Below are 13220 nucleotides of genomic sequence, written 5' to 3'. Positions count from 1 at the left end.
AACACTGAAGAGAAGAAGAGCTACCATCGATACAGTTGTGGCCAAGCATGTTTTAATGTTACACAACACCGTTTTAGCAAGTTGCTCAAAGTCTAAACTGGTATTGCTGTTTAGACTTTGCAAGGTGTAAAGTTTACCTTGGCGCAAACACCCCCCAAAGGAATCTCAGAGCCCCTCTTTTGTAAAAATTTCCGCCAGTGACCCCTGCCGCCCTCTGAACCCCCGTACCACTCCCGTTGAAAAAACGCTATTTTAAATGGTACTCTTAATTTGATAATTGAGGATTTTATCTCATTGGACATAATGACAATCAACACATCTCAATAAATGACAGTATCATTGAGTAGCAGGGTAAATGTACTGTATGTCAATAATTGAATCTAGATTCATTCAAAAAGAAAGTGCTTGCTATACCATGAATATGACAGAGGAGCAGTATGGGTAGATGCAAAATTCTGCTGGAAAGTGAAACCAGTAACTTTATAAAGCAAGTCAGATAAACAAAGAATGAAGTGCGGCATAAAATCTCTGTTAGATGGCCGACCTGACGCTGGAACTGATAAAACCCAGTGATCCAACATGAGCAGACGACACGACATCGCCGCATACAAGCATCTTGGATTTTATGCCTCTCCACTCTTCCTCTGAGCTTTTGGATGTAGTTATTGAAATAAATGAACTTTCAATTATTTTCTAATTAAATTAGATGGATTTGTGCAAATATAGTGGATGAAACTACTTTTTTTTCTCTTGCAGAGACAAATGTTCTGAGCTGCCTGTTTTAACAGGGATGTAAATTGAAAAGAATTGGGCATTGCTGGATTTTGGGATCTATACCAAACAAAAAGCTGACCTGCAAATCCTCCTTTGAAGCTGGGAGGACTTGCACTCATTTTCTTTTAGAGAAGTCTGTCTGTCGATACGGTGTGCACATCAGAAGATGGATAAAGGGCAAGGATGTTAAATCCCCAATATGTTTTTCACAGATTTGCCAAGAAACTTTTGCAAGAGGAATGTTTGGCATGGAGTACCAAGGCATGAGATGATTTGTGCATATGGAGAAAGCAGAGCTTGGAGATACTGCTGAGAAGCAGCCATGAAATGGGAAGCTTAAAATACCGAAATGTCAGCTGTTTTTTACCCACCTTTTTGCCTGAAGGAATTTATCCTTTGTTGATTTTCCTGTCTAGTCTTGCTGTTTGTTTCACTGCACTTCTGCAAAGGCATGCTTTATTTGTGGAACAATAAAGCTCTAAATATTTACTTGAGAAGTAAATTATGTCAAATCATGCTATATCATGTTGGATGTAAATATGACCAAAATGATATAGTCCAACTAGTGTGTCATCCACAAAAATAATCTTCATGATTTGCAAAAAAAAATTGGTTAAAGAAGGGCATGATAAGCTTATACTTTTTAAAGTTGTTCTTTTTATTTTATCGGATGTAATCTGATTACAGACACCACCTGATAAAAGCAAAAGAGTAATGCAAGCTACTTTCAGGCTACAGCATAAAAACAGAACTTCATTATTTTGGAATCAAAGCATTTCCTCCCAGCCTTTGCACAAAACACAAACCAGAAACATTTTAGTTTTACACCCAATATGCGTGCAGTTGCACAATATGCAAAAACATCAACCGCTGTAAGAACAACAATAACAAAAACCCCAGCAAAAAAGCAAAACAAAAGCTCAATGCCATTTATACAAACACTATGATAATATTTAATAATTTCCCTATAAGCACCAAAAATTCTTTAAAAGGGACAGTTTTATCTGGGTAAACATTTTTCAAAAAAATGTATTTGTCTCAAAAAGAAAAGGACATGTGGGATTTTTTGTAAAAGTTTTTTGGTGGACTGGACTTGCGTGAACAACAGCTGAAAAGAGTTGTTTAAAAAGAACAGTGGTTAATCTCAGAATGTAACCGGAAATCTGCTGTCTGCTCAGCTTAACACAGTTAACAAACATGGCTGTTAGTTAACTGTAATGATTGTTTACAGTAATCATTACTGTACACAGAAATGATTTGTTTATTAACTAGATGCAGTTTATGGGTTGTTTTTTTATTTTTGTAATGTTCTTCCAAATACATACTTTCATTAGTTGGCATTTTGCTAAATGTTACCTTGAATTTATCTGTTAAAATGACCAGGACAAAAAAATAAAAGACAACAAAATCTCAAATTTCCATATAAAGACTCTTTACTAGAAAACTTACTTGACAGACAAAAAAATATAAAAAAATTGCAAGAAAAGCAATGTCATAGTATAAAATACTGCTAAAAGATGATAAGACACGTTCATTCAGATTAACATCTCTGAAGTGAAATAATCCTTGAAATCCTTTAGAAATAGTGTCTCTACTCATACTGTACACAAAAATTCCTCTACAATATAATACAACTACACAACAATGTAAAGAAAATGTGTTATTAGGACTGTTTCAACATATTACATATAAGTGGCAGGAATAATACAGCTGTGCTATATCGGTATTTACGTGTGTAGATTTCGGAGCCACTTGCTGCATGTGTCTAACATTCAGGACAAGTCCTTCTGAACCTAGCTTTAGCAATTAGCCTCTTTGTCGTTATAATTAGATTTGGGGTTGGAGTTGATGTTGAGTTGTAGATTTTCCTCTTTGTTTTTGTTCTCTTCCCGGTCACGCACTTCTCCCTCCACATGGAAGCCAACCATTAGCTGATAAATCATCGTGCCAATAATGGCACCAATGAATGGGGCGAAAATCGGCACCAGGAACCAGCCATCTTTAAACCTGAGGGGAAAAAGAGACAAGAATGTCATTGAGAATGATACAAGTGACGTAAAGAGGAAGAAATATAGCATTTCGGAGCAATAAAACATACAGTTTGAAATTGTAAGACATGATCGTTTCATTATTTTTTTTAATAGGGTAGAAAATTTACTTTAGAAGTTATTTCTGATGACAACCCCTTGTGCCTGCACTTCTCTTTGAAACAGAAAGTGAGCTCCATATGATAACATTTCTTCCAAATAAATGGGAAATAGAAATGAGACTTCTTTCACCTTTTTTTAAAATTATGTTTACTGATACATAATAAAAAAATCATGCATCAGTCCTGACAGACCAAAAAAGAATAGAAAACTTTGCACCAAAGATAAATCTTTGTAGTGCTCCATGGAAGTGAACATGTTGATAATAATAATAATAATAATAATAATAATAATAATAATAATAATAATAATAATAATAATAATAATTGTTAGAGATTTTTTGGTATTATCATTTTATTCTTACTCTAGTTCACCTTAAGTCTATAGATCTTAGTGATTTTCTGTGTAAAGTGATTTTCTGTTTAAAGTGATTTTCTGTTTAAAGTGTTCTCTTCTTTAAATGACCTGGAGGTCACTACTGTCTGTTCAACTTTACGAGAAATAGATAACACTGAGTTTCTCAGACTTTAAACCCTTTTGCAAGAACACCTCCTAATTTAATCAGTCGTATATTGTTTTCTTGACAGTATTGACCGAGATTTGAACCGGGCTCAGACCTTTGATCAGATATCACATCTGGACCTGGGTTGTTAGATGTTTGGGTTAGAAGCTTTACGACCTCTGTTGTTTTTCCTGACTGCCCCCTTGCCTGTCCTTCTTTGACAATAAAAACAGGAGTTTTTGTGAGAACAGGTCAGAACGCTCTGTAGAACTGATCGGAGGAGAGGTTTTGATAGAGCGTTTTCCTTTTGCAAAAGCTCTACATAAAATTCATATACGTTGTCTGTGGTTCTTTCTTTTATTTAGGTTCGAAAGGAAAATACCTACCAATAATAATAATAATAATAATAATAATAATAATAATGATGTCTGGTTCATCTTCACCAACTATAAACAGTTCCTCATTTTTAAACAACCTTTTCCAAAAATTATGGAACAAAAAAATTAGAAATCTAAGATTTAAGGGATTTATTTCTCATCACTTGATGAAAAGCTAATAAACTTCAGCTCAAGTGGCAGACTGCTATCGCCTATTTTTGAATTGGGTAGCTATTGTCTCTGAGCTTGGTGAGCCAAAAGCACTTTCATCATTCTTTGTCAACTTTTGAATTTAGTAGCTTTTTTTCTTTAATAGACACCGAAATGAACATAACTAAGAGAAAGAATTCTTGGCGCCTCTGAAAGGTAAAAGTTGTGACCATTATGAGCTATGCTATGGGGTTAATGTAAGTCTAAAGGCTTCTAACAAATCTAGATCTCACATGGAGTCTCCATCCCCCCAAATACTGGCCAAAAAGAAGCCAAGAATTTGTTTATTACGTGAAAACTGCAGTTCCCCAGCCAGCGATAGCAGAGAAAAGACGTGGTCCGAGATCTCTGGCAGGATTGACAGCGTAACCAGAATTGAAGCCCATTGACTGTCCAATGACAAGAACCACAAATCCCACAGTGAAGGCCTCCAAGCCCTGGGGGATTGGGTTGTTGTACGGGTCCACAATCGCCAGAATGCAAACAATGAGGGCTGCCGTGCCAATAATCTGTGTAAAGAAAAAAAAAAGACATGTGGGAATGAAAAAAACGTAGATTTCATGACAATATGAAGTTTTCTGTTAACAAAACAAATTTGTTTTTAAAGTACCTGATCAAAGAATCCATTCACAATTGAGAGGTGATTTCCGGGATAGGTGGCAAAAATGCCAGCAGTGGAAGAATCGTCAGTGAGATTGAAACATCCTGGAAAGTCCCACAGGGCATCTAAAGCAGAAGAATGAAAAAAGCAATATTTACATATCACAATCTGACACAGAAAGTTTTCTGAATGTGATAGGATAATTGTTGAATCCCTGCAGGAGTCATTACTTACCGTAGTACATGGCAAAGATAATGGAAGCACCAAAAAAAGCTCCGATTGTCTGAAAGAGGAAATACATGGGGAACTTTCTCCAGCGCTCTCTTCCAAGCAGGCAAAGTGAAAATGTCACTGCAGGATTCAAATGTCCACCTACAGGGGGCATCATGTAAACATCATATGAACTGCAGAGCAGGCATGACATGATGTAAAAGTTTATATTAAGTAAAATTTAACAATGATGATATGGTCATCGTCCAAAAACAAGCATTTAAAGTGATTACAATTAGCAAGGAGTGTGGGAGTGTGGTGAGTTTGCTTACCTGATACTTGGCCGCAGATCAGAATGCCTAACATGGCAGCAAAGCCAAAGGCAAAGTTGACAGAGAGGAACCTGCCGTGGGTGCCACCGCTCAGCACACTTTGGGCCACAGCGCCGCAGCCAAACATCTAAAAGGCAGAAAATCAGGTTGACTTTACATAACATGATATTGTTTGCTGATGCTGAATCATATCTCGATGTAAATATCTGCGAGGAGCAGTAATGACAGTTGCTGTCAGTGAAAAAGAAAAAAAAAAGTGCTTCGTTAAAGTTGCTTCTAATAATGGATTTTTCAGTGTGGTCCCAACACACAGAGATCATCATTTCTGATCATTTTTTATCATTTTAACACATGAACAACACTTCTTTTGTCATGCATCAAGGTCAAGCTGAGAGATGAAAATGCACCTGGACGAATGTTATCAGTGAACCCAGTTAAACAAAAAACTATTGAAGCTGGAAAAAATGAACTCTATTGTGGTTCTGAAATAACAAAGGACTACAGTGCTCTGTGTGTATGAACAGGTCACTGAGGTTTCCTAATTTTGAGCGTAAATCTTCTAGAAAAGTTTCAAAAGGGGAACCAGAAGAGGGCTATTCTCATACATTGAAAGCACAAGACACATAACTCTATCACTATATTAAAGTTTGTTCTGTTAAATAACATGTATACAACGACGACAAATAACTATATACAAAAATATGTACATTTAAAAAAAATAAATGTAAAATATAAAATGGAATGTCTAAATTATAGACATAGAATTTATATAGAAAATATATAGAACGGGAGCCAGTTGGGGCAAGAAAAGAATATCTACCACTGTCTACTTTTTTTGTACACAGTGGTCAAAAAAGGATTTCACTGTGGAAAACACAAAGAAGAATTTACAGCTTTGTTGTTTTGCTTTTGACCCTTTCAACTGTTTCCCCCCCCTTTTTTATTGTCATTCTGCTTTTTTTTTTTTTTAGATGCCTGGCCTTACAGATCTGTGTGATCCATGTTTAGGCTTTGACTTTGTGAACCAAAGGATGAGCACGCGATTCAGCAAAACCACACCGCTCAGAAGTTGAGGTTAGGCTTGGGGATAACCAAAGTGAGAACTGACGCCTGAGTGGCCAAAGTCGCTGAACTCAGTAGTCTGAACCACCAATCCTGCTTTTGTTTTTCTTTTGCACATGGGCTTTGATAAATTATATGCAAAAAAAAAACCCCTTCAATGTCTTTCCAGCTGTGACCACTATGGCTGGAAGAATTATTTCGTTTACAGCTCGGCTGAAAGAATGTGCATTCCATTTCAGCAGCAGAAGCATCTGAAGAAGGCCTTAAGGAGATTCTTCCAAATTTTAGACTCACTCACTTGAACTTTCAAAATCACTCATCAGATTTGACCTGTCAAAGCCCACAGTCATCACTGTCTCATGTTCATACCAGGATTCAAGTGCATAACATTGGCACAGAATACCAAGGTTACATTCGCTAACATTTAAAGGGGGGGGAAAAAGTTACATCTGGAAGCAAATTTGTGTTGTTCACAGATGAAGGAATGATTTGAAAACTCTGAGCTAAAGGACAAGAAAACCTCATTTAAGAAAAAAACATACTGAAAAATCCTTTTTGTGAAATGGAGGAGATGCACATATTTATTTCAGTGAGCCGCATAATTAGAAAATAGCAAACACACCACTGTCATTATTGCTAAAACCATAAGTCAAGAAAAGAAAAGCATAAAAACTATGGGAAATTTGCCTGCAGACAAGTGTATGCAGCCACAGCACTGCAGTGTTTAGTCCTTAATGTCAGACGCATTAGATTACAAATGATGAACCTTCAGCTTGGAAGTGCATGCTTCCTTACTCAGATTGAATTCTGTTTAAAAGCTCCACATTTAATTGAACATAAGTGTGACAAAACATGATATTATCCTGCTGTGGTTTGCTTTGTAGCAGCAAACAAGACTGAACCAACTTATGCATCTAATCATAGCTACTGTAGAACTTTGAACACAGTTGGGGAGCTTGTAAAAATCCTCTTGCCAAGTATGTGTCTCAGCCCACTGAGACACACACTTGGCAATTGTCTGTAGGAGAAAAACCCTTCTGGCCAGATCCCTTTCTCTAAATCCCCACCTGTGTGGCATCTTTTCGAATTCAGCAGGAGGATCTCACATGGCCATGGCAATACTGTCAGATGCTTTAATGGAAAATTCTGACCTGCTGCATTATAATAACAAAAGTCATTATCTTCCTGCATTTGACATTTTAATCAAGATGAATCAATAATCTGTTCTGACAAGTACAGATGTTGACTTGAAAACGTCCGACAACGGATGATTCTTTTTAGATTTTTTCCCCCCACATGGACTGAAGTCATCCTGTTTGGTGACGCAACAATTTAAAGAGACCAAACCAATGCAGGTATGCAGATACACCCACCCACACATGCACACACCCTAAAATGTAATTTATCATCATTAGTTGTTCTGTATTTACCAAACTGCTTTATTTAAAACCTAAATAGTGAAAATTACTGAATCATATGAAATAAAATGAAATAATAAGTTCCTTTAGAAGAAATAAAACCCTTATATGACATGTGTTGAATTTACTGAGGAAGTAAAATCCTGTCAAACGTGTCACTGTTGTAAAGTCTAACCACCTGTTGTTCATATATGCCACCTGTCAGGTAACTTCACCACGCCTAGTTACATCACAGCATTCACAACTGAAGCCTTTTAACGTCAAAAATATTTCAGTTTGGAGCCGTTTTGCCTGAAGGATCATGAAAGGGAGTCAGGGTGGTACTGATCCAAAGTAAAAGGTAACTCAATGTTAAAACTCTATGGTCTCCTGCTTAACGCGATGTGCTAGCAGCATTTAAATCAATAACTTCAAAACTAATTATATCCAAAGAATCAGTTAAACAATGGCTGAAGTAAACCAGAACTCACTGAGTTTTACACTGTGATCATGTTCAAAATAAAATAAATAAAAAATAAAGTTACTGTGGCACAGAAAGCCAATTTCAATCCCTAAATTATAACTTAGGAAAAGCAGAACATAAAATTTCTTTCCCATTGGATTAATTATAGAGAAAATTTCATATTTTCATATACATATTCTAATGCAAAAACACACTTGACACATGATGAAAAATAAAAGGAGGTTTACTTTTTTATGGTTCCAGTATGTTGATTAAACAAATAATGGTTTATTTAACATGTGGCCCTGAACAGCGAGTTACTTTGCTGTTTCATCTCAGTCCACTTTGACTGAGAAAGGAACATTCATCAACCTCTTTTATTTCACCGTCATCCATCACTTTTCTGCATTCAAAGATGTTAGATAAGAAGGACTGCTATCTTTACGATTTAACGAATAGAAAGACAAAACTATTCTGTGGTGCAGAGTTCATGTCTTATCAGAAAATACAGTTTACCTTTCATTAGATTAAATATGGGTTGCTCATACAATCGGTATAATGTGTGTGTGTATATATATGACATTTAAGGATTTACACTGAGTCCCTTTAAAGTACATAGCATCTTTTTGTTGTAAGTGTGTTTTTTTTAAAATGCATACCACAGTTTATCCCTCTAAGTGAGCATCTTAAGTGGTGTCTGGACCACATATACACCAACTTACCACAAGGATGAGAGTGCCAAGGCACTCTGCCAGGGCCTGGCGCAGCAGCAGGTTACGGATCTGAAAGAAGCGGGCCAGTTTGTCCAAAATAAACTTCTGTAGACCCATTTTGTTGAAGGCTGGTGAGCTGGTGAGCAGATGCAAACAAAGCAGATGCACAGGGTCTTCCTGAGTGGCTCTGAAGGTGGCGGGCCAGAGCTCCTTCTTAAATAGCAGAAATAGGCTTGGACCTGCCCACATCACCTCCCATCATCTGTGACTCACAGTCTGGTTTCTCTCTCAGGCTGTTTTTTTCCCCCTCCCTAAAAGTTACTAACATGTAAAACACAAATGCATGTTTTCCCCACTTCTAGGTATTCTTCCATTCCTCTTTTCCCCACAGTGTGAGAAAATGAAATATGCATTTTGGTGTCTGTAAGAATGATCATACAAACCACAATTTGTAGTTCCAGGTACAGCTTTGGAAAAGCAGAAAACCTGTTGCAGATCTAAATCACTTCTCTAAAATCATGGGTGAAGTACAGCATCTGCCTCTGTAATAAAAAACTAAACCGGTACAAATACCTAAACAAGCATGGTGCTCTGAACTCGCCGAGTCCCTGTTTGCTCCATGGTGCTTCCTCTAAAATATAGAGAAACTGATGTTCAAGTTTAGACAAAAAGTAGGATGTAAATAATACATTTCAAATATACTTCAACAATCACATTTATTAAAAGAAAGTTTAAATCATAACACTTGGTATCACACTCCACTGTCTAATGACACATATCAGCCACAGTATTTGGACTGGTAACATGGAAATATCAAAACAAGGGTTGTCTTGATCCAGTCATTGAATCCTGGTCCTTCATTAAGCTCAACTTTCACTCCTGTCAACTTACTGTGTGTATTTACGTCAGTACTAGTGAGATTTAGCATTTTGCATGCCTGATAGCTACCAGACTTTTTTTGGCATGTCTGTCAAAACTGTATTGTTGTTTGTGCACATCATGTTTAATCAAATCTGTATTTTCTGGTTTTAACCTATGGCTTTTTCTTTGTTTATAATGACATAGAACAAGTGACAAAGAGGTTATCCATTGGTCCCTTGTAGCCTAGCTGTTATGTAAAGAGCTCTGCTAGCTGTGCTCAGGTACACACAGATTTTGAGTCATAAAATAATGTGATTTTAAATCCTAAGCACTAACTTTCTAAAGTAGGTGAACAACTTTTTCTGTAAGTTTTGGCAGCACAAAATTGGACAGAAATGCATTGAAATATGTTCAAAGCCAAATTATCAACAAGTCTGATCAAAACAGACTTGTACAAGCAAGCAGCCTACCTACATGCTGGACATGAAAATATTAACCCTAACAAGATGATTTTTTTTTTGGACAGGCATTATATCATACCGAACCAGACCCATTCTCCTTCAACATAGGCATTTTTCTTTATAAGGTTGCTGCTCACTATATATTTTTTTAATTTTCAAACCAATTTCTGTGAACTGGAGGTATGACTTTGTGTAAAACTCCAAACAAATCAACAGTTTGTGAAATATTCAGGCCAGCATATCTAAGATCAACAATCATAATACTAAATATATACTGTATTATATATTTATACTGTATTATATAAAATAAAATACAGTATAAAATATGAATATTTATATTTATATTCATATTTTATACTGTATTTTATTTTATTCTGGAGTAACCTCACAACATTGAAAGCTCAAAACATTGTCCTGAGCCGTATGCAACGAAATTTCGTTCTGTATACACCCTGTGCATGCAAAATGACAATAAAGTCAGTCTAAGTCTCTAAGTCTAAGTCTAAAGCCATGCACTGTAAATCTACTTCCTCCTCAATTCTTAGTCAGGTTTGACATGCTAAGTTTCTGTGCTTCTTGCAGTGATGCTCTAAATTCATCTGTAATGTAATTCATGCCTGTTTTACGCATTTACATAACCATTTGTCGCTTGTTCTCTCCCAACATATTTATCGGATCAGTTCTTTTGAAAGCTTATCAGCCCCATGTCTCACTCAATAGAAATGTGGTTCCAATTAAAACCAATCAGACATGGCCTTGTCATTAGTCATAGGCATATCAATACCTTTTTCTGTATTTTTCCATCAATTTAAGACTTATTGATATGTTGGATTTCAACTTACATTTCACAGATGTAACCGCTAGAGCGTAAGACGCTTCATATTTTGGTGATTGCTTCTTGATCTCCAACCAGCAACTAAAGTAAGTTACCCCTAAGAAAAAACCTTTTCTTCAGTGTTTTTTCCTGCAGCATACTGCCACCTTCTGTAAAGGATACTTACTGTTTGTGAAGTTTAATTTCTTTATTTGAATAAATTCTGTCATTGCTTTCTTGAATTTTGTTGTGTTCTTTTTTTCATATTCAATTCTACACAACTTAAACCTGAGGCATAAAATTTGGCCCAGATTTGTATCTCAAGATAATAAGTGGATTTTCTTAAAGGCAAAAATGCACTTAAGCACAAAGTGTACCTTTAACATTTTGACCTCAAAGTATTAGAGGTACATTTAGGTTCTGACTCTGACTTGTCCACGTGGTTTTACTTCGTGATTTTATCTTTTTCGGCTTCTAGAGTGATGTCAAAATTAAAGCAAGAGTTGCATTTTTGACCCACATGTTTCTAGGTATCTTTTCCTGGAATAGCTTGACTCACCAGAAAAAAAGAAATAGATAGGGTAACAAGGAAAGAAACGGTGCACAACTTCCCAAAGAAACTTCTACCACCTTGCTTCCAGGAAAAAGGAGTCATTAGAATTACGAAACTTCTATCTTGTGTTTTTCTTGTAATTTTTAAGCTTCCATTTTAGAGGTTGTTATGGACGATCCAGTAAACAATGTGTCTACCAGATGTGTACGACTGGTACTGAGAGTGCCAGTGTGCCTGTTGTTTTCCATCATGGAAGACCTAACAGGCGCTGAAAGGTAATGAAGGATTTATTGTGGGATGGGGGCATAACTTTTAGTCAGATGTGTCTGTAAAACTGTTCGCTAACATGATACATGATCTGGTTGTTTACAGCGTCTGCACATTTTACCAGGATTACAAAGGAAAAAGTAACTCGTTACTTCTTCCTTTGTTAATTTAGGAAAATTAAGCCTTTGGGAACCTTATAATGTTATTTCAATCAGCCTTTACCGTTTGTTGCATTGCAACTACCAGCTTCATACATTTTGTAAGAATTGTATGTGTTAGACCAAGACAAAGTACCACATATGGAGACAAAGATAATTCAAACCGTTCAGTGATAAGTAAAATAAACAATACAAAATGTTTATTTTACTATGCCGTAGCAGGTTACAGATTCCACAGAGGTCTTGTGTCCGTGAGAGTTGCAAGAGTGCCAAGCGGTTCTCTTGGGACATTTATAGAAGCCCAAACGGTTCCTATCCATACCATCAAAGTCAACTGGTTACAACATTCATTTCACAACAAACAAGTGCAAACAGTAGGTCACAGAGCAGTTTAAACACTAGCCAAGGCAAGGGAAATTTATTTAAATGGCATCTTTCAGCCACAGACGCCTCAAAGAAGTTAAAAAACAACATAAGAAAAAGCACACAAAAGTTAAAATTAATCAGGTTCAAAAAAGTTTGAGAGTAGGCAACAACCAATAAAAAGGTTTGTAACCTTGTTTTAAATGAGATCAGGGTGGGTGCAGTCCTACAGTGAGCAGGAAGATGATTCCACATTTTTGATGCATAAAAACCAAGAGCTGCTTCAGCATGTTTAGTTCTAAAGTCTGACAAAACTATCGTATTATGTAAAACGGCACACATAATTATAGATTTATTAAGTTATACTTCTATCTATTTTCAATTTTAATAAATTAATGACGTTTTAATTTAAAAAAAAAATAGATTTAGTTATTGTAATTTGGCACTCTTCTCTCTCCATAGTATTTCAAGATTGGCCTGTGTTTAGTTCCATCTATTGTTCTATCAACATCCCCCTATCATAATGCTGGTAAAATTTACCTTTTTTTTGTGGCTTTTTAGCTTTATATTGTGTCTCCTCACAGAGCACCCCTGTGGGGACGGGCCTTCCCCACTCAGCTCCACCAGTGGCAGCAGCAATTGGGTAATGGATAGTGGAACTGCAAGTCTGCTGAGCTTATCATAACAAACACTTCTCAGTGCAAAGCTCCTGAGGCCACCTGTAAATGGCACAATGACAGGCATTGTTGTGATGATGTGCTGAAGGCAGAATGTCGGAAAGAGTAGGAGCTTCTTAAAGAGACAAGGCATCAAATGTATGATACAAGGATTTTACAACAACTGTCGGTATTATATAAAATGCCCATGTTCCTGGAAAATACATAATACCGCCCCTTTAATTTACAGCAAGAGGTTTTTCCTGCCTGGCCTGCTGGATTTCTCAGCCTTCCAGATG

At 36.5% G+C, this 13220-nt stretch overlaps 1 protein-coding gene across 1 annotated transcript; it reads right to left on the bottom strand.

The window, feature by feature from the left end:
• Window positions 1-1411: 1411 nt before the first annotated feature.
• Window positions 1412-8997, bottom strand: LOC114154636 (aquaporin-3-like). The gene is made up of 6 exons (XM_028033929.1): window positions 8798-8997; window positions 5154-5280; window positions 4846-4983; window positions 4621-4736; window positions 4302-4519; window positions 1412-2781 (listed from the first exon to the last, which is right to left on the bottom strand). Exons 1-6 carry the CDS (start codon window positions 8903-8905, stop codon window positions 2574-2576), a joined length of 915 nt encoding a protein of 304 aa, XP_027889730.1. The 5' UTR covers window positions 8906-8997; the 3' UTR covers window positions 1412-2573.
• Between the last annotated feature and the right edge of the window lie 4223 nt (window positions 8998-13220).

Source organism: Xiphophorus couchianus, chromosome 12 (assembly GCF_001444195.1).
Source record: "Xiphophorus couchianus chromosome 12, X_couchianus-1.0, whole genome shotgun sequence".
In the NCBI taxonomy this organism is placed as follows: Eukaryota; Metazoa; Chordata; class Actinopteri; order Cyprinodontiformes; family Poeciliidae; genus Xiphophorus; species Xiphophorus couchianus.
Note: the sequence above shows the minus strand (reverse complement) of the source record. Positions and strands in the feature narration are given on the sequence as shown.